The 19,426-nt window shown below is 30.0% G+C and overlaps 1 protein-coding gene across 1 annotated transcript; it reads right to left on the bottom strand.

Moving 5' to 3' along the window:
• Positions 1 to 10,065: 10,065 nt before the first annotated feature.
• Positions 10,066 to 11,544, bottom strand: LOC133699913 (zinc finger protein 6-like). The gene has a single exon (XM_062123432.1). It carries the CDS (start codon positions 10,897 to 10,899, stop codon positions 10,267 to 10,269), a length of 633 nt encoding a protein of 210 aa, XP_061979416.1. The 5' UTR covers positions 10,900 to 11,544; the 3' UTR covers positions 10,066 to 10,266.
• Between the last annotated feature and the right edge of the window lie 7,882 nt (positions 11,545 to 19,426).

Below are 19,426 nucleotides of genomic sequence, written 5' to 3' on the forward strand. Positions count from 1 at the left end.
TAATAATCAAGTCGAGGATAAATATGAGAGATTCTGGGCTGTAGCTCTAAATGGGCACCTGTAGTTTAGGGCTTTTAATATATGGGCTCTCAAATGAAGTTTGGGCTCTTTGAAGTAGTGTTTTTTTACTATGTTTTATTGGTTTATTAGCAGGATCCCCGTTTACGAGCTATGAATGAAGTTTTTATACAAAACAAAAACTTTCCCCGTGGTAAAGAATTGTTTGATAGCATTATTAAATATTAAATAATATATCAATCTTGAAATCTTTTGATTTAATCTTTTATTTATCTTGGATTTAAAATTAATTTTGTAAAAATTGCTCTAAAATAATTTAATTAACTTGACCGATTCAAAGATAACCAGATTGACTGATGAAAAACACCTAAGAATAAAATTGATAAAAACAAAACTTCTTGACCCAACTTCCTTTTTTTTATCTTGGGTATAAAATTAAATCATGTGAGGGTTATCTTAATGTGACCTAATAGACTTGGTTGGTCCAAAAGCAACCTAATTATCTGTTAAAAAAAATCTAAGGATGAAAATAAAAAGAAAAAAAAGGACAAGATTGATTGAAAACAAACCTATGATTCAACTCCTTACTTCGCTTGGGTTTAAAACTAAATCATGCAAAAGTTAGTCTAATGTGACCTGGTTGACTTGATCGGTCCAAAATAACTCGAAAACTGTTAAAAAAAATATTACAATGAAGTTGAGAAAAAGAAAAAAAAAGAGAGAAAATAGAGGGCACCTACTTCACTATTCATAATGAAGCAAATGTCTTGCGCCCCACTTCTTTTAGTATAGTGTAAAACTAGATTTTTTTGCCCGTGCTATGATATGGTTCGGGTCAAACTTCTAATAAAAAAAAATTTGAACGATAATAACATGAGCGAACCCGGGTTAACTTAACTAGCACGTAAGTTATGGGATCAGGACACCATGTAGAATGGAAAGCAAAAAAAATCATAAAGCTTAAGGTCCAACAAGTTAATTTCAAAGGATAAATTGAAAAAAAAAATCAATTTTGAAAAAAGAAATGCGGAAGAAAAAAACTCGAGTCAACCTAGGTTCACTCTAATAACCCACCACCTGTGACATGAGGTTGGAATAAGAAAATTATTTTTTTAAAAAAAAATGACTTAGAAAAAAGAATCAAAGTTAAATAAATAATAAAATATTTTTTAAAAAAAAACTTGAGTCATCCTAGGTTAACCTGACTATCCTATGAAAAGAAATAGCATAAACAATCATAAAACTCAAGAATTAATAACCTTACATTAAAGGATAAAATTTTTAAAAAATTAAAAACATTGAAAAGAATCCCAAAACACCCCAAGTTAACTTGACTAACTCACGACCCAACATAACCTTAAATAAAGCAAATGGAAATAGAAAGTTCAAAGCCCAATAGTCTAATATTAAATGATGAAATTTTGTTTTTTTTTAAAGACTGAAGTTAAATGGGATTATTCTTTGAAACTTGCAACTTGAGTCATGCGACCAAGATGATCCCCTGTAAAAAGCAAAAACAAAAAAATCTTAAACAAAATTCTTAACCATAAAAAAATAAAATAAATAGCAACCAAAATAATTAGGACTAAATTTGGTATAAAAAACTAATGAAAGAAAATAGTGAGGGACTAAATTGAAAAAAGAAGGATAAAAAATGAGCAATTGCTAGAATGAGGACCAAAATTGGATAAAAAAACAAATGCAATAAAATATTGAGGGAAAAATTAAAAGAAAAAAAAATTAAGAAATAGATAGAAAAAAGCTATTAAAAAAATTAGGACCATATCTAGACAAAAAATTAAGAAATGAAATAAAATATTGAAGGATAAAATTGTAAGAAAAATCAAGAAAAGAATAAATAAAAAATAACAATTAAAAATATGAATATCATATTTGATTTAAAAAACTAAACAAAATCAAAATGGAAATGGATAAAATTGAAAAAAGAATAAAAAAAATAAAGGCAAATAAAAAGAAAGAAAAAAAATGGGAGGACAACCTTGATTTTTGGCTGGCATGACACGATTTTCAAGAAGATAAGAGAAAAAAAAAAGAGGGGATGATACAAAAACCCAACCACCACTAAACTGCCAAAAACTAAGCAAAACGTGTCACCATAACAGTGTGCTTAAATTGGACGCTTCGAAAGACATGAGGTTGAAAAATCTTTATGACGTCGCATGCATCGTTCAAAAACGCGTACAGTGTCCACTCATTGGTGCATGCATAAAACACACCAACATCTTTCTCTTTTTTATTAGTATTTACATTTATGAAAATACTAATTTGCATAATCCAAAAGGAGTATAACCAAAAAATAATGATTTGTTGAGAAGGGAAAAGAGGTTAAAACATTATGTAAATTCATAGTGTTTTTCACTACAATCCATAGTGCACCAAAGTTCACAACACTAAAACACTATGTGAATCGATAATGTTTTTTCTCACAATTCATGATGCACAACCCGCCTCTTTTAGTTTTTTTTTTTAATTTAGAATTTGTTTTTAAAGAAATTTTTATTAAAATTCTTTGAATTTATCGTGTTGATATAAAGATGTATTTTTAAGATTATTTTAAGAACTTCGATTATATAAACATGAGAATGTCCTTAACTGTAAAAAAAATATCATATCTGAATTTGTGAATATTTTTTTTTTCAAGGCATATCTTTTTCACAATAAAAAATAGGCTTATCTTTTTCTAAGACAATATTTTTTGCCAAGTATATTTTTTTCAATAATTGTTTTTCATTGATAATATATTTCAAGAACTATTAATGAAAAAAGGGAGACTTTTCTGAAAACATGTTAACTTTGGTGATTCATTTGTGATCATTGATGAGAAACTATTTGTTTTTTAAAATATTTTTAAAATTATTTTTTATTTGTAAAAGTATTATATTAATGTGTTTTATGTATTTTTTTGATAATTTTGATATACTGATATTAAAAATAAAAAAAAATCTAAAACAATATTATTTTAATAAAATTTCAATTAAAAAATATTTATAAAATACATTATCCACTACATTACCAAACACACACTTATTCACTTTAAAATGACCTGCACCATGTTATAAAACACACTTAGTCAGTTCAAATGGAGAAGTTAGAAAAAAAGTTCACTCTATGGAGTACAATGCTAGTTTTTTTTCTAGCGTCGTGCCATGAAGTTATTTTTAAAATTATTTTATTTAATTTCATGACTATTAAAAAATACTATAAATAATTTAAATGATTTAAATTCTAGAGTGAAAATATATATTTTCAGTTAAAAATTATCTCTTATTTATGCGTTTTTTTATTTGACAAAGCCAGGACTTTTGTTTTTTATCAACAACATGGTTTTTTGAATAAAAACTTAAAACAATTCATAAAGATCCAAATAATTTAAATTTTGGAAGAAAAATGTATTTTTTTAGTCAAAATCCCTTTTGTTATTTATTTATATTTTAATGAAAAAATATCAGATTTTTTTTTATCAGAAGCCTGGTTTTTCATATAAAAACTTATTATGATTTATGAACAAATATTCAATAAATAAGTAAAATCATAATTATTTTTATGTGATTGTGTAAAAAATGAATAATTAAAAAAAATGTACAAAATTAAAAAAATATACATTTATATTTTATTCTCATAGAATAGTCATGCACATTATTTTTTTCATCGGAATGTGCTCAACAAATTCTTTTCTTCTCTCTCAACATGGGATGGAAAATAATAATAAAAGCTTATGATTGGAACATAATGTCTAAAAATGACGGACTAAATATGAAAAAAAGGAGGAAAAGTTAAGGAACAAAATTGTATCTTTAGCTGTCTGAAGTGGTAAGAGTTTGGGGTCAAGAGATTTGCTCTCTCTGTGGTCTCAAGTTCAAGCTCTGTGGTTGCTCATATGATGGTCACTGGAGATTTACATGGTCGTTAACTTCAGGGCCCGTAGGATTAGTCGAGGTGTGCACAAGCTGGCTCGGATACTGACATTAAACTAAATTTTTTTTTAAAAAAAAAAGACAGATTATTATTAGATCATTGTGAATCATATAATATTACAAATCCAGATAGATACAGGTACTCAATCATAATACTGTAAATGACTATCTCCATGTGATTCAAAGTTTGCTGAAATTTCCAATAAATTAAAAAAAAAAAACGAAGAGAAATTCAAAGAATCACCCAGGGTTCTTATTGGCAGAAATCAACAAGGAGAACTCGGGTCTGTCTCGGCCCTTCTGCTCCAAATTCTTATCGTCCTCCTCCAGCCATAACCTGCTATCCAACACACTTCTAGTCCTATACATAAAAACAGCACACCCAGATTGTTCCTTGAAGAACCACTGATGCAAATCCCACATCATATCCACCATTAAACCATCCAAAAAAATTATTCCCTCTAAAATTCCACCCTTAATCTCTTCACTTGAAAAGTCTTCTTGTCATCAATCCACACAGACAATACAGGATTCTTTGATCCATCTTCTTGATCTCCACTACACTTGATCAAAATGTCATGGGTTGTCCCTGTATCACTGATTGTGCCTTGGTTGAATACGTAGTCTTACCTGAAGAATGCTCACTTCGAGAAGCCAATGAGGGTCTGTCTCAATGGTGCCGATTTTTTCTTCAAACATTTTGTGCTGATTTCTTCATTATCAATATTTCCAAGGACTAGACTCAATTCTGAGTCCACCAAAACAACAACGTAAAACCATCTGATGGGCTCAGGTCCTGCATCTAAACAAGCAGCAGAAACACCCCAAAAGATTTCAATCTTGGAATTACAAGATTGAAATGTGCTGGTGCCTTTAATTTCTTGAAGCTGGTGGACGGAACCAGCACTGTTTCTTGAAGAAGAGGAATGCTGTCATCAATATTTATGTTAAGGCCTTCGAATATCAATTTGTTCCACCAAGTGAGGGTGATCAAGAGGTGCTTTTGAGTGGAGAGTTTCACTTTGTATATACAGGAAACTGTGTCTTGGATCGAAGGGGTAAAGTTTGGGGAGAGGTAGGCATGGTTTGAGATGCTCTCTAGCGAGACAGCAACAGAGCCAAATTTTGAAGAGGCAGATTTGTTGGCACGTTCCAATAAGAAAATCAAAGTGGATATGGGAAAGCAACAAATGGAAGAAACATCATACAAAGGAGCTGATGGGGAGAGAAGGAGTGGGTTTAGCTATAAATATTATTTAATGGGGTCATCTTATTTGGATAATCTAAAGGAAGGGAGGGGCATATATGGATGAATACAAATCAAAGGATGGGGATGAAGATGACTGCCGGCCGGTATTCAAATTGTCTGCAGAGGAAAAGAGATGAATAAGGGAACCTTGGAAACAGACTTCGATCATCAAGATCATGGGACATAAAGTGGGATACACGTATCTCATGAAAAGGCTTAGAACGATGTTGAGGATCCAAGGAGATTATAGCTTTGTAGATCTGGGAAACAAATTTTTTTTGGCTAAATTCTCAGAGTCTGAAGATAAGGAATATGTGCTTTCTAGAGGACTCTGCATGGTCTCTGATCATTATTTGATAGTACAAACATTGCAGTCAAACTTTGATACATATGGAGTGATTGTTGAAAAGGTTGTAGTACGAGTCAGATTGCTAGATTTTGCGTCTTTGAGAGTATAGATATAATTATTTTTTAAAATGTTTTTTATTTAAAAATATATTAAAATAATTTTTTTTATTTTTAAAAAATTATTTTTGATATCAGCACATTAAAATGATCTGAAAACATCAAAAAAAATATTAATTTAAAGCAAAAAAAATAAAAAAATTTAAATTTTAAATTTTTTCAAAAACACTTTTGAAACGCAAAAAACAAACAAGGTTTAATCGTGGAATACGATGAAAAGTTTGTATTATGAAGAATTGGTGATCATATAAGGAAGATTTTAAAAATGGATCGTACAACATCTTTTAGCACAAGGGGTAACTATACTAGAATTTATGTAGAGGTGGATTTGACGAAGCCATTGTTAGCTAAATTCAAATTGCGTAGAAAAATTAGACATTATGTATGAAGAGCTTCATTTAATTTGTCTCCATTGTGACTAATATGATCATAATAAAGAAACATGCCCCTATGCACGTCAAAATCATTAGGGGAGTAGGGGGGAGATAATCACTAAGAATGAGAGCAAAGATGATGATGATATGATACAGGGTATGGAGCAAGAAGTGGTTGAGTTACTAGACTAGAGGTGGAAGAACAATTTGGGCAATGGATGATGGCTGCGAAAGCACCAGTCATGACAAGTAGTAACGGCCTTAATAAAAATCCTATAAATAATCGGACTATTTCCAAAACGAGTTTGATAAGTAAGGAAATTCTAAAATTATAGGATTTAATGTATTGAAGGAGCTGGACGTGGGGAATAATGAAGAAGATATGTTTATTATTGATAATAATAACAGAATAAAATATTCAGATGAGATGATTGTAAGAAAAGATATAAATGAGTAGTTAATTAGGTAATAAAATGGTTGTGTTACATGGGTCAAAGGGGGTTATTAAGAAGAAAGAGGCTAGCCTAATGATTAATGAGGTGGGCTTGGATAGTGATATTCTCTTCTTAGTAAATAATACTAGGGATAAAAAAAGTAATGGGAAATTTCATCAACAATATAAAAATAAATAGGTTATGGTTAATGATGAAGATTGATATACAATTATCATGTCTTTAACGATGATTGATGAGATGCTTATAGGCGAAATGTCTATTCAAATCCAAAGGAGTGAGGTGTTTCAAGAACCAAGACCTCCTGAATCAAGTTATTAGGTAGGAATAAAGGTTACGAAAGATAATTTATTTAAAGATAATGTTGAAGCAATGCAAGGTGCGAGGGTGACGATGAAGGAGGATAAGTGAATGGGCACCTCTATACTAGCTCTAAAATAAATGAGTATGATGGTTTTAGTAATTCTTCTACAATTTATTATTATGAATTTTCTATATTGGAATTGTAGAGGGGCATGAAATGATAGGTTTTGTTCAATTATTAATGATTTGAGGAGAAGTTGTAAGGTTGATGTAATGACAATCATTGAGCCTAGAGTGAGTGGGGTAATATTTGATAAAATAGCAGAGAAACTAGGGTTTAATGTAAGTTTTATGATAGAAGCTTAGGGGAGATCGAGAGGGATTTGGTTGTTGTGGAATAAAAATAAAGTGGAGCTAGATATTATGAAGCCTTCTCGAAATCTTATTCATGTTATGGATGAGAGGAAAGGGATGGTTGGGTTTTTATAGCTGTTTATGTTAATTCAAATGAGGTTTTGAAAAAAAATGTTTTGAGGAAATTAAACAGATGGCTAGTTGTTATTAGAGGACTATAATAAAATTTTATCCATTGAAGAGAAGGTAGAAGGGGTCCTTACTGATATTATGCATTGTTCTAGGTTTGAGAGATGGATGTAGACGTGTGATTTGATTGATTTGGGTTGTAGTAGGTCGAAATTTACTTAGAGAGGTCAAGAAATGAGTGGTTTTAGTAAGGTGTTTGAGAATAAGGGTTTTGGGAATATGCAATGATGTATGAAGTTTCAAGATGCTTTTATTAAGGTTCTGCTTAGAGTTAAATCGCATCATCGTCCAATATTAATAGTGTTGGGTGGTGATAGTCAAAGTGTTCAAAGGCAGAGCAAACCTTTTATGTTTGAAACTGTGTAGGTGAAACATGAGGAGCTTGGGGATTTTATTCAGAGTAAGTGACAGACTGATACGGGGTTTGTTCCAGCCCTAGATGAAATGACTAGGCAGCTAAACGATTGAAGTAACATGGTATTTGGCAACATTTTCATATGTAAGAGAAGGGTGTTGAACAAGCTTGATAAGATTTAGAGAGCTATAATGGGGAGAAATAATAGAGTTCTTTAGAATTTAGAGAATAAATTGGTAGGGGAGTATAATAGCATTCTTAGACATAAGAAAATTCATTGGTATTAAAAATCTAGATGCCAATAGATATCCCATGGGGATTGCAATACTAAATATTTTCATACGAAGATGGTGATTAGGAGACATAAAAACAGAATTAAAGCACTGAAGGATAAGGATAATATATGGGTGTGAGAGGAGGATAATTTGAGGAATATGGTGGTGGGATAAAAGGCTATTTAGTAGAGAGGAGGAGGGAGCAAAGAAGGATGTTATGTGGGAAGTTTCCTGAGATTTTACAGGACCAACTTGAGATGTTATCTATTTCACTGATGTGGCAGTGATAAATCAATCTTAATTGGTATTAATACCGCAGGTACAGTCCCCTGAAAACATGCATTAGTTTTGTCCAATTGGATTGTGCAATGTAACCTTTAAAATTGTGAGTAAGATTTTGGTTAATAGACTGAAGTCTCTAATGCCTCAGATAATTGATGTTTATCAAAGTAGTTTTGTCCCTAGGAGAAATATTAATGATAATATAATTATTGCCCATGAAATAATGCATTCTATGAGAAAGATGAAGGGTAAGAAAGGTTTGATGACTATAAAGATGGACCTTAAGAAGGCTTATAAAGACTTTATAAAAGAAACTATGTTGGAAACATGATTACCTAGAAGGATGGTGGATCTAATAATGGCTTGTATTGAGTCATCTACTTTGAGTGTGATGTGGAATGGATGTCCTTCAGATAGTTTCAAACCTTTCAGGGGAATTAAGCAAAAAGATCCTTTGTCTCCATATATTTTTATGCTCTACTTGGAGAAATTATCCTAATTAATTCGAAAGGAGGTTGCAGATCACTCTTAGAAACCTTTCGGAATTAATAGAAATGAGATTGATATTTCTCACATGTGTTTTGCAGAGGACATGTTGTTTTTTGCTGAAGCAAGTGAGGAACAAATGGAGAACACAATGGCTTGCCTTAACACTTTCTGTAAAGCTTCAGGTCAAAAGGTGAACAGTAGCAAGACGAGGGTTTACTTCTCAAAAAAATATGTCAGCAACAACTGTTATAAGAATACTTTCTTTTTCTTTTTTTCGTTCTAGCAAAACAATTTTAAAGCTGGAAAGAAGTTTAGTCCTGAAATCTTTATTCGCTCCATTTTCAAGAAGATTTCACAACTATATTCTAGCTTTTCTTATATTCTCATCCTTGATTTTCTTTTTTCAACAAGAGAGTCTCAAATTTGAATGCTATTCCCACATTGATTTTTGAGATTTGGCATCTATTGCTCTCACAAGACGGTAACTCTAAGGAAGGAGTGAAAATCCATAATTATTTAAAAATGTTAAGCTAAGATTAATTGGTTTGAATTCTTGAATTATTATCACTCAACAATTAATGGTGAGGAGGTAGTGCGAGGGATCAAATTGAAAACTATATAAAATAGAGGAAGTACACATTACCATCCTGAAATATGAGGTCTCAGCGCATGCCAAATCTCATGCTCTCCAAAGAGAAAATTCAAAACTAGATAGAAACCTTGGTAGATCTTAGTAATGGTGGTGGCATCATCAGCTGATAGCAGTGATGATGATAAAGAAAGGTTGAAATAATTTAATGATATTGTGATTGGGTAAAAGTTTTTATAGCTTTTTCAAGAATTAAAAATATTTTTAATTAATTAATTAATTAAATTTAAAGGTTAATAATAAAATATTTTATGTAAATCAATTTTTTTTATATAACATTTTATAAAAAACACAAATATAGAAAATTTAAAAAGATATTTTCTATAAACTATTTTCTTTAAAAAAAAAAAAAAAACTCCTAGAATTATACGTCAAGTTTCAAGGATCCTACCTTAATTTATCAAGCCTGAACCACCTCCACCCCCTCCTGCCCTACAATCGTACGTAGTAGATCTGATCCATCCCTTGTTAGTCACCGTTTCAGAAAATTGCTTCTGCTCAACCATCATCCCATGAGCCGTAGCCCCTAGGAGGTTGCTTGCTGAGTAAAAGAGAAGGGGAAATCAAACAATTTCTCCAAAATTTGAGACTTGTCTACACAGATTCATTGTTATATAATAATTTTTTGTTTCATCAAATTAATCTTGAGACTTTATCAATCCCAAAACCATGCATGTATAATAATGGCTACCAATATATGAAAGTGCTAAATTCGCACACACAGCCAGAAGAAATGTGAAGAACTGTAGCAATTCTGAAAGTTGGAAAATGTACAAGGCTTTCTTCTCCTTCTTTTTTCCATATTTTAAGGATAACACAGCACAAATTCATTACAAGAGAGGCTCCAACTAGATGCGTGTCTTGTCCAAGACTGCTACTATAGATGCAAATCCAAACCTAATCCCTTATGATGGTCAACATCTTCTCTAGTGAATCCACTCATCGGAAAAACTTTAGAATGAAGCCCAACCTCACTGCCAACCAAACTCTTTCCGTCCAGACACCTTCCGTGAAAAGAAGCAGGCCCATTAAGATACGGGCCGCCACGCGGCATGCGTCCCGAATAGGACGTGTAAAACCAGGGAGAGGAATGGGCATGTTCTTGCATCGCCGCCGCCATCGGAACCACCGCTGGATCAAGGAGGTGAGGTGGCGGTGGTGAAAACGTTGAGAACATAGAATTTGGTATGGTAACATATGAAGCTGCAGCCAAGCTGCGGGTGGCTTGCATTTGAGCACGTTTCAAAAGCCGTCTTTCTTTCTTGTGAGCGTTTTGGTGACCACCCAAGGCTTGAGAGTTTGCAAACTCACGACAACAGTATTGACACTCATATTTTCTACCTTCGGAAGATTGGAAATTAGTCTCTGATTCCTGTGACCCAGATGGAGATTTACTTGAATCTAAAGGCACTGTAGGGTTGTTATTCTCCGAAATGTCGAAGCCAAAGAGTTTTAGGGTTGTGTTGTTGCTGGAGATAGTATTAGATTTTGCATGACAACCAAAATCCATGAGAGAAAAGGAGGGGGGCTGCCGACAGAAGAATTTGAAGGATGGAAACCAGTGAGCCTAGGTGGGGTGTGTGCACATGAGAGTTGGTACTACTTATAAAGGATATATAGAAGGTTAAAAAACAGTATATATAGTACCACTTTCATGTAATCTGTAGAAAAAGAATTTGATCGAGAAGTTGAGACATGAAAAGAAAGGGAGATCTAGTTGGTTGCGAAAATCGGTAGGACAAGGGGAGGAGAAAGCAAGAGCTATTCAAGAAAATCCCCAGAGCAAGAAGAAAACTAGGACCTAACCCTAAATAGATTATTAATATAGCTTGCCCTGAAGTGCTGCATCAGTCGTATGATCGACAAACGACCATGTACCTGATCCCAATATATAAAAAATGATTAGGGTATTTAATTAACCATGCTAGACTGGATACTTACAAATCTAACAACACCTCTCTTAATGTATGGAAAAAGCATGTGTAAATACTAAGAAAACCATGTTGCTCATGTGTATTTTGCTCATCATACAGAACAGAATGGATGTATACTTAAATTAGTTTGAATCATCAAAAGTTCAAACACTTCACATCATATAAAGGGGTTAGATTAGAAAAATGAAACCTAACATGATTTGTTGGAGAGAAAGACTTTGTCTTAGAATGGAGGGTTTGATTGTCAAACAGGAAGAAAGGTTTCCCATGTATAATTGATCGAGTGTGAATGATTAAGGGACCACCATGATAAATTATGCAGGCCTTAAATTCTGGATGTTTGCTTGATTGACGTTGAGATCTAAGCTTTGTTTATTCAGAGAAGATCTCCCGTATCTTACTAACTACCATGATTTCTTTCTTTCTTCCTTTTTTGGATTGAAGCTACCATGATTGATTATGGGATATTATTGCATAAATTCAGACTAATCAAGCTTGAAAGAAGCACAAATGCATGTGGACAGCTTGTATAAGACAATTAGAGTGTGATGAGATCAAGAGTCGGCTTAGCTTCACTCTCCTTTTGTTGACTGCATTTTCCGGGTTTTTGCAGCTATATATGTTACTTAAGGAACTAGGACTTGTGATCTTACACCAAAAAAGCAAACACCCATTTTGATTTCTTTTCACAAAAATGAGTGTGCAAATAATTTGACTTTAAATTATTTCTTGTTGGTACTCACCACGCCATTTATTCGCTTAAAAGTAATGAGTCTCCCGTCATCTTTTCGATAGATTATAGCAAATATATTCTTCATCTAGTCAAAAACCTTAACGTATGCGCTACACGCATGTGATCTCTATGTTCTTTATTATCCTTCCACGAGAAATATTGTGCTTCTCCTACCAATAAATGCAAGCTCAGGCGAAGCCGAGATTTAATATATTCTTGTAAATATGACATCTTAGATGTAGATTTATCATCTTACAAAGATTAATAATAACATTTGAATTTAAAATATTCTAGGATTGGACATATCTTTTTCTTATCACAGACCACTGTCTCAAGATAAAATTAACAATAACGCTACCTTAGTCTACTTGGTTATTGGGATTGCTAACACCATTATCTCTTAGATTCGAAAATTTAATTCAAAGGAGATTAGAAAAATAGTTCGATGTCGATTTTCAATTTAAAATATGATAGAGACAATAAATTAAATGTTCAAGGTTAAAACTAAAATAATTTAATTCTAAATAAAGTTTTAAAAACAAGGATCAATCTATGTTAATATTTGAAACTGGCGACCTTAGTCTTAGACATGAGATTAACCCCATAACAACAGAGAAAAATCTTAGTTAACTTAAATTATTCCACAAACTTCATGGATATAAGGTACGTGATCAGGATAATAAAAAAAAAGATCACTTTTAAATAAATTAAATGCTGAAGGATTAAAGTAAAATAAATGAATTTAAAAAGGAACCTAAAAAAACAAAAATCAACCTACATTAACTTTTGAAACTGATGACTCTAGTGATGAACCCAAGACTAATTCCATTGAAGAAAAACCACAAAAAATAATAAATTGAATCTCTAAAAAAAGAATAAAAAATATTTTAAAAATAAAAAAAAATTAAGTCAGCCTGTGTACACCTCCTAAACCCGGTCCAATCTCTAAAACTCACAACTTATGAAATCCTTGAATCGGATTAAATTAAAAACTTTAATTCCCAAGCAATTTAAATTTGAATGATGAAATTGTGAGAAAAAATCAATTTAAAAAACTTGTCAAAGAAAAAAAAAGATAGTAATAAAATGAATGAGAATCAAATTTGAAAGGAAAAAAAAACTATGGAGGATAAAATTGTAAGAAATAAAAAACAATCTAAAAAATTATCCCAAACAAAATAAATAGCAATAAAAAAATAGAAACCAAATTTGAAAGATAAAGAAAAATGAAAGGAGGGTGAAATTGAAAAATAATTGTAATTTTATAGCTTATTAAAAATAAAAAATAGTAATTAAAAGAATTTGGATTAAATCTGAAAGATTCAAAATTAAAAATGGGTGAAATTAAAAAATATTTGTAATTTTATGGCTTATTCAAAATTAAAAAATAGTAATTAAAAGGACATGACCAAATATGAAGGGAAAATAAATTGCGGGGGCTGATCTAATTTTTTGAAAGGGTTGGAGTGAAATTTAAGGGCAGAGAAAGAGAAAAATGAAGAAAAAAACGGTTGTCGACGCTAAACCCGATTTGCATTATAGGCACGCACACTTTTCATTATGTTAGAAATGTCAAGACCTTTCAAACTTTACACTAAAAGGCGGTGTTTGGTGGTCGAACGACCCCTCACATGCCACCTAAATTGTGCAAGGACCTTGCATACATTTGCGCGTGCTACGCACGTCTCAACAAGTTTTTTAAATTATATTCAATACATGTAATTTACAGCACTACCCCTGGATGCCCTTGAAATTTATAATAAAATCAATGTAAAATGATAAAAAAAAATCACTTAGACGAGAGTTTTGTTGATTTTGTCTTAAAAAAAAAAGATTGTTAATTTCATTATGTTCTATCCAGAAAGACTAGTATATCTCGTTTCAATTTAAAAAATAAAACAAATTAGAATAAATTTCATATCGCTTAGAATCTCGGCTCGTTTTGTAAATTCTATCTTAGAGAGTAATTGGAGTTTAGAAAAGCCTTGAGAGACTGTCAATGGCATTATCATAATTTTGTTTTAAAATGTCATTATTTTGTTCTTTTTATATTGAATTTTTTTTAATTTCAGCATTCAACAACATATTTATTGATAATTGAGCTATATAATTTGTTTTGATTTTGAGATTATTAAGGCCTCGTGATTGGGGTTAAAGATTTGAAAGGTTGACCCAGGTTAATTCAATATGTTATCGTTTTAATTTTTTAAAAAAAAAATATGTTATCTTGAATTTTATTTTTTTTATCAAATTATATTTTTACAAATTATTAGGGTTATCTTTTAACTCATCGAATCAATCAGGTCATATCAGTTTAACTCTCACTTTTTTACTTGTGTTTGAAATTTGAATTGTGTAATTTCAAATTAGTTTATCTTTGTATTTAAATTGAAATTATATTTATTAAATTAATGTTTTGAATTATATATAAATAGAGATTTGATTCTCGAAGAACATTAATTTTCCTAGGGAAATTAGTTTTTTTTTTTTTAATTAATTCTCTGTAGCTACATAATTAATGGTATGGTTGCTCCTAATAAACTCTGCCCTTGGTGTCTTTTCTGAAGTGAAAAGCACATGGTATTTGTCTGATGTGCCTGCTGCCTGGCTAGCTTGAAGGATCGATGTCCATGGTTTGAACTTTAAAGAGATAATTACTAAATATTATAAGCAACAAGCCACCACCATAGCGTTTGTCTGGTGTGCCTACTGCCAAGCTAGCTGATAGGATGGACGTCGTTTAAAGAGATAATTACTAGTATTATATGCAATAAGTCATCGCCATTAGCATTCGTCTGATGTGCCTACTGCCTGCCTAGCTGATTGGATGTACGTCGTTTGAAGAGATAATTAATTGCTAGTATTATATGCAATCAGTCATGACTAAGGAGCATGCCCCTTGAAAAATTTTCAATGCACTACTCACAACCCTATCATGCAAGTTTTTTTTTTTTTTTTTTTACATCACCATCTTTTAACTCCACAGGCTTTTATAGATGTACGAAAATTATTATTATTATTATTATTATATTAAGAAGAAATGGTATTTTCTTGTAAATGTAGTATAATTATAAATTTTGCTAATTGTTTACTGTGACAGATGTAAATTTTTGTCTGCAGAAAACAAGTTTTTCTTATTTTTTTTCTTTTTATAATTGATATTTTTATTATTTTATACTTGGTATATTTATCATCATTTTTTTTATCTTCATCTTTTTGTTATATTTTTTTGTTTTTTTTTCTTTGTATTTTTTTTGAAAAAAATATTTTTTTTAATTTTTTACACTTTGAGTATTTATATATCATTATATGGTTTTCCTATTTATACTAATGTTTTTATTTTTATATATTTTTATTAACACATGTCATCTTTAAATTAAAAAAAATACATTTGAAAAGCTTGTATATTTATTTTTTTCAAAAAAATTATTCCACTCGCAATGAAATTATATGGATTTAAATAATAAAAGTATAATATATATGCAAGAATGTTGTAAGCGGGAGTTGGTTAAATTTAAAAAAAATGTTTAAAATTAAATTTTTTTATGTTTTTAAATTATTTTGGTGTATTGATATCAAAAATATTTTTTTAAAATTAAAAATATTATTTTAATGAATTATCAATTAAAAAATACTTTAAAAAATAATTATTATAACACGCTCAAATACCGCTATAATCAGTAAATGAGTATGAGATCTTAATCCAACAACAGTTTTGATTGAGCATTGACATGCATTAAGATCACCAAAGATTTAAATTATGGTAACAATGTTTCTAAATAAAAATGGAGTACATAATTATCACTAATGATCGCATCATGTAATATGAAATGAATTATATACCATGAAAAAATTTATGATTTTTACCGTATAAAACATTCGTCTAATTAACTTATACACAAAAAAAAAAAAAATTAACTGGATGTGTTACAATAAATCAGAGTCTTTGACAATTTTGCGTTGAGCTAAAGCACTGAATAATTCACCTGCTTCATTATCAACTGTGACTTGGAAATTAGGTCTTCGATTTTTCTCGTGATAGTGTATGTCTCCCACCTAATCAGCAAAATACTCTTTTAGATGTCATTGTTTGGCTTTTCTTCTAGCACTCGATTGCACTTAAGCATATCTGTAACTACTGTTTATAGTTTTGGTATAAGTTATTTTTTAAAATATTTTTATATAAATATATTAAAATATTTTTTTAATATCAATATATTAAATGATCTAAAAATACAAAAAAAAATTAAAATTAAAATTATCAAAAACTCTTTTTAACCACAAAAGCATACCCGTAAACATATGAAGAATATTGCCCAAGTTACAAAACATATATCTCCCACCTGCAAGTTATTGGTTCCTGCAAAACATTTTAGTTTGCTATGGAATGTGACATGTACATATATTAAAAGGGCTTGATTTTTTTATTGTAGTGATGAATAATAAAAAGCCAAGCTCTTTTTTACTTTGATCTTTAAATTTTTTAGGTTTTTTTAGGTTTTTTTATTTCATCATTTATTATTGAGTTTACTAAATATAGAGTTTCATAGTTTGTTTTAATTTACTTTATATAGAGTTACTAAGGTCTTATAACTCGAATCATGAATTTTACGGGTTAGTTGTGTTGACTCGGATTATTTTTTATTCATTTTTTATTTAGATTTTTTTTTCCAATTTCATCCTTTAACATTTAGTTGATTGAGAATCAGACTCTATAATGTTTTTTAAATTGTTTTCTATGGAGTTATCTCATTCTTCTAATCCGGTTTTAGTAGGTTAATCCGGGTTGACTCGGGTCATTTTTTGTCATTTTTTCATCATTTTTTTCAATTTAATCCTTCAAAATTATGTTGATTGGGAATTTTAATTTATAATTTTTTTATTATCTTTTTATGTGATCATCACAGTCTTATGACCCAAGTCATGAGTTAGGCCGGTTGATTGGGTTTTTTTTTGTCTTATTTTTTGTTTATTTTAAATTTCATCTTATAATATTGGTTTGATTAATGATTGGGTTTAATAATTTTTCTTTATTTATTTTCTATAGTGTTACCATAGTCTAATAACCTGGATAACAGATATGACAGGTTAAACCGAGTTAATCAAAGTATATTTAATATGTTGTCGTTTCAATATCTATATAAAAAAAGATATCATCTTGATTTTTCTAAAGTCAAATTGCATTTTTATCGGTTATTCAGGTTATTTTTAAATTTATCAACACAAGCATGTCGTATAAAATCAATCCTAATATAGTTTAATTTTTAATATTTTTATTAAAAAACATGTTGTTGAATATTTTTTTATATTAAAAGAATTTAATCTTGCTACAATACGGAAATGATCTAGTGATATACCAGTACAAATTTAAAATCTTCTTTATGTATTCAAAGTTCTCCAGAAATATTATAAATCATTAATTAATCTCAGTATCTCAGTTAATCAAGTTTGTTGATCGTTGCTGTTGCTTGCTTGAACATGTGTACATAAATAGTAGGTAAAATTAGGATCCAAGATCAAGGATTCTAGAACCCTAATTAAAGGTTGTGCCCACAGATGTTCAAGCAAATTAAGGTGGACTAAGCAGGAAAATTATATACACACACAATAATTAATAATAATATTTTTTTACCAACAAGAAACACTAGGGATTATCTTAATAGAAACACTTCGACGGCACCCATGATTAAAATAATAATAATAATAACATTTATATCTAACTATTGATCACACGTCCTGATTGATTGGGGATTTGTTATCTTATTAGAGAAGCTAAGAGCTAGGGTTTGAAAACTAGGGTTTGAAATTTGGGAGCACTTGTCTCCAAAGAATATATAATTAAGGTAGATGCAATGGTTGTGACATGCTTATAGTCTAGGTTGTTAGGACAGAAGGAACTATAAGTTAACAAGGTTTGAAGTGTATGTCATTCGTACAAGAACTTTCCAACGGCTACTTACATCGTTCTGAGTTCTCAGTGTTATTCCTACTGCTAACATTTCTACAAAAGCCCAAGGCACAGCAGTAGCTGTAAACAGTTCTAAGATTTAAAAAAAAAAAAAAAACAAATTACGCCTGCATTGCGTACAATCATGATTTTAAAATTTTTTTAGTTTTAAATTAATCATTTTTAGTATTTTTGAGTTATTTAAATATATTTATATTAAAAATAAATTTTAAAAAATTACTAGAACTCCTTTTAATGACCTATGCATTCTCTTATTATTTTCAATTAGAGAATCCTTTAATTCAATTGACAGAGTCTTATAAATAAATTAATTTTTTTGATTTTTATTGGAAATTAGAAATAGATGGACTTTTTCTAGGATCTATTTTACTGACCGGATTTATTACCATTTTAGCTACTTTAGCGGCTCGGCCAATTATTTGGGATTCCCGATTATTTTATTTTTTTATGTTAGCAATGTTTAGTAGTCAAATAGGATTATTTTCTTCTCAAAATCTTTTACTTTTTTTCATTATGTGGGAGTTAAAATTAATTCCTGTTTATCTACTTCTAGCCGTGTGGGATATATAATTTTAATACATTTATAAATCAAAAACATTTTAAAAATTAACACCTTAGATTTCTAAACCATACCCAACTAATAGAGATGATCTAGTACTAATGATCCATGTAATTATTAACCATTTTGGTTTAATAAAAGTCAGGGTAAGAAACGTCACCCAAGAAAACCAAAATGTACTATTAAATTGGCGAGGACTTTTAATGACTTGATAGACTTTAATTATGGATGATTCGTAAGTTTATTTGGGTTAATATTTTTAATTAAAGTTAGTCTAAAATAATGTTATTTTAATATATTTTTTAAAAGAATTATTATTTTATTTTATTTGAAAAAATTTAACAAGGTTTTGATTGGTCACATTAAGTCAAATATATTTTAATAACATTTTATTTTAAAAAAAATTAATAAATTTTTAATAGGATCACATCAAGTTAAATCTATTTAATTATTTTTTGTAACGCTTGGTTTGGTTTAAATTAGAGATCAAGTCAACGAGTCACCATGTCAATTTTAATAACATTGATTGAGCCATTTAGGAGGTTTGATGACTCTTTGCTTCTATTTTTTTATACAATTTGTTTACAATAAATCTATACAAAAAATTTATTTGCGACAAATAATATAATAAGTAAGCATTTCTTAAATTTAATATGTTGAAAATAGAAGAAATTAATTACATTTATATATAGTTGCAAAATGAATAAATAAAATGTTGCCGGCATGGTAGTGATTCAATGAATTGCTAATTCGGCCTCTAATCCATAAATCAAGACCGATCCATTGTTGACAATATGAATGTAATTGGATATTTACATATCAAATATTGCTTCTTCTTCTTCT

This window comes from Populus nigra, chromosome 7 (assembly GCF_951802175.1).
Source record: "Populus nigra chromosome 7, ddPopNigr1.1, whole genome shotgun sequence".
Classification (NCBI taxonomy): Eukaryota; Viridiplantae; Streptophyta; class Magnoliopsida; order Malpighiales; family Salicaceae; genus Populus; species Populus nigra.

Coding starts and splice junctions, on each gene's coding strand:
- LOC133699913 (XM_062123432.1), bottom strand. CDS start 10,899: ATGGATTTTGGTTGTCATGCAAAATCTAATACTATCTCCAGCAACAAC.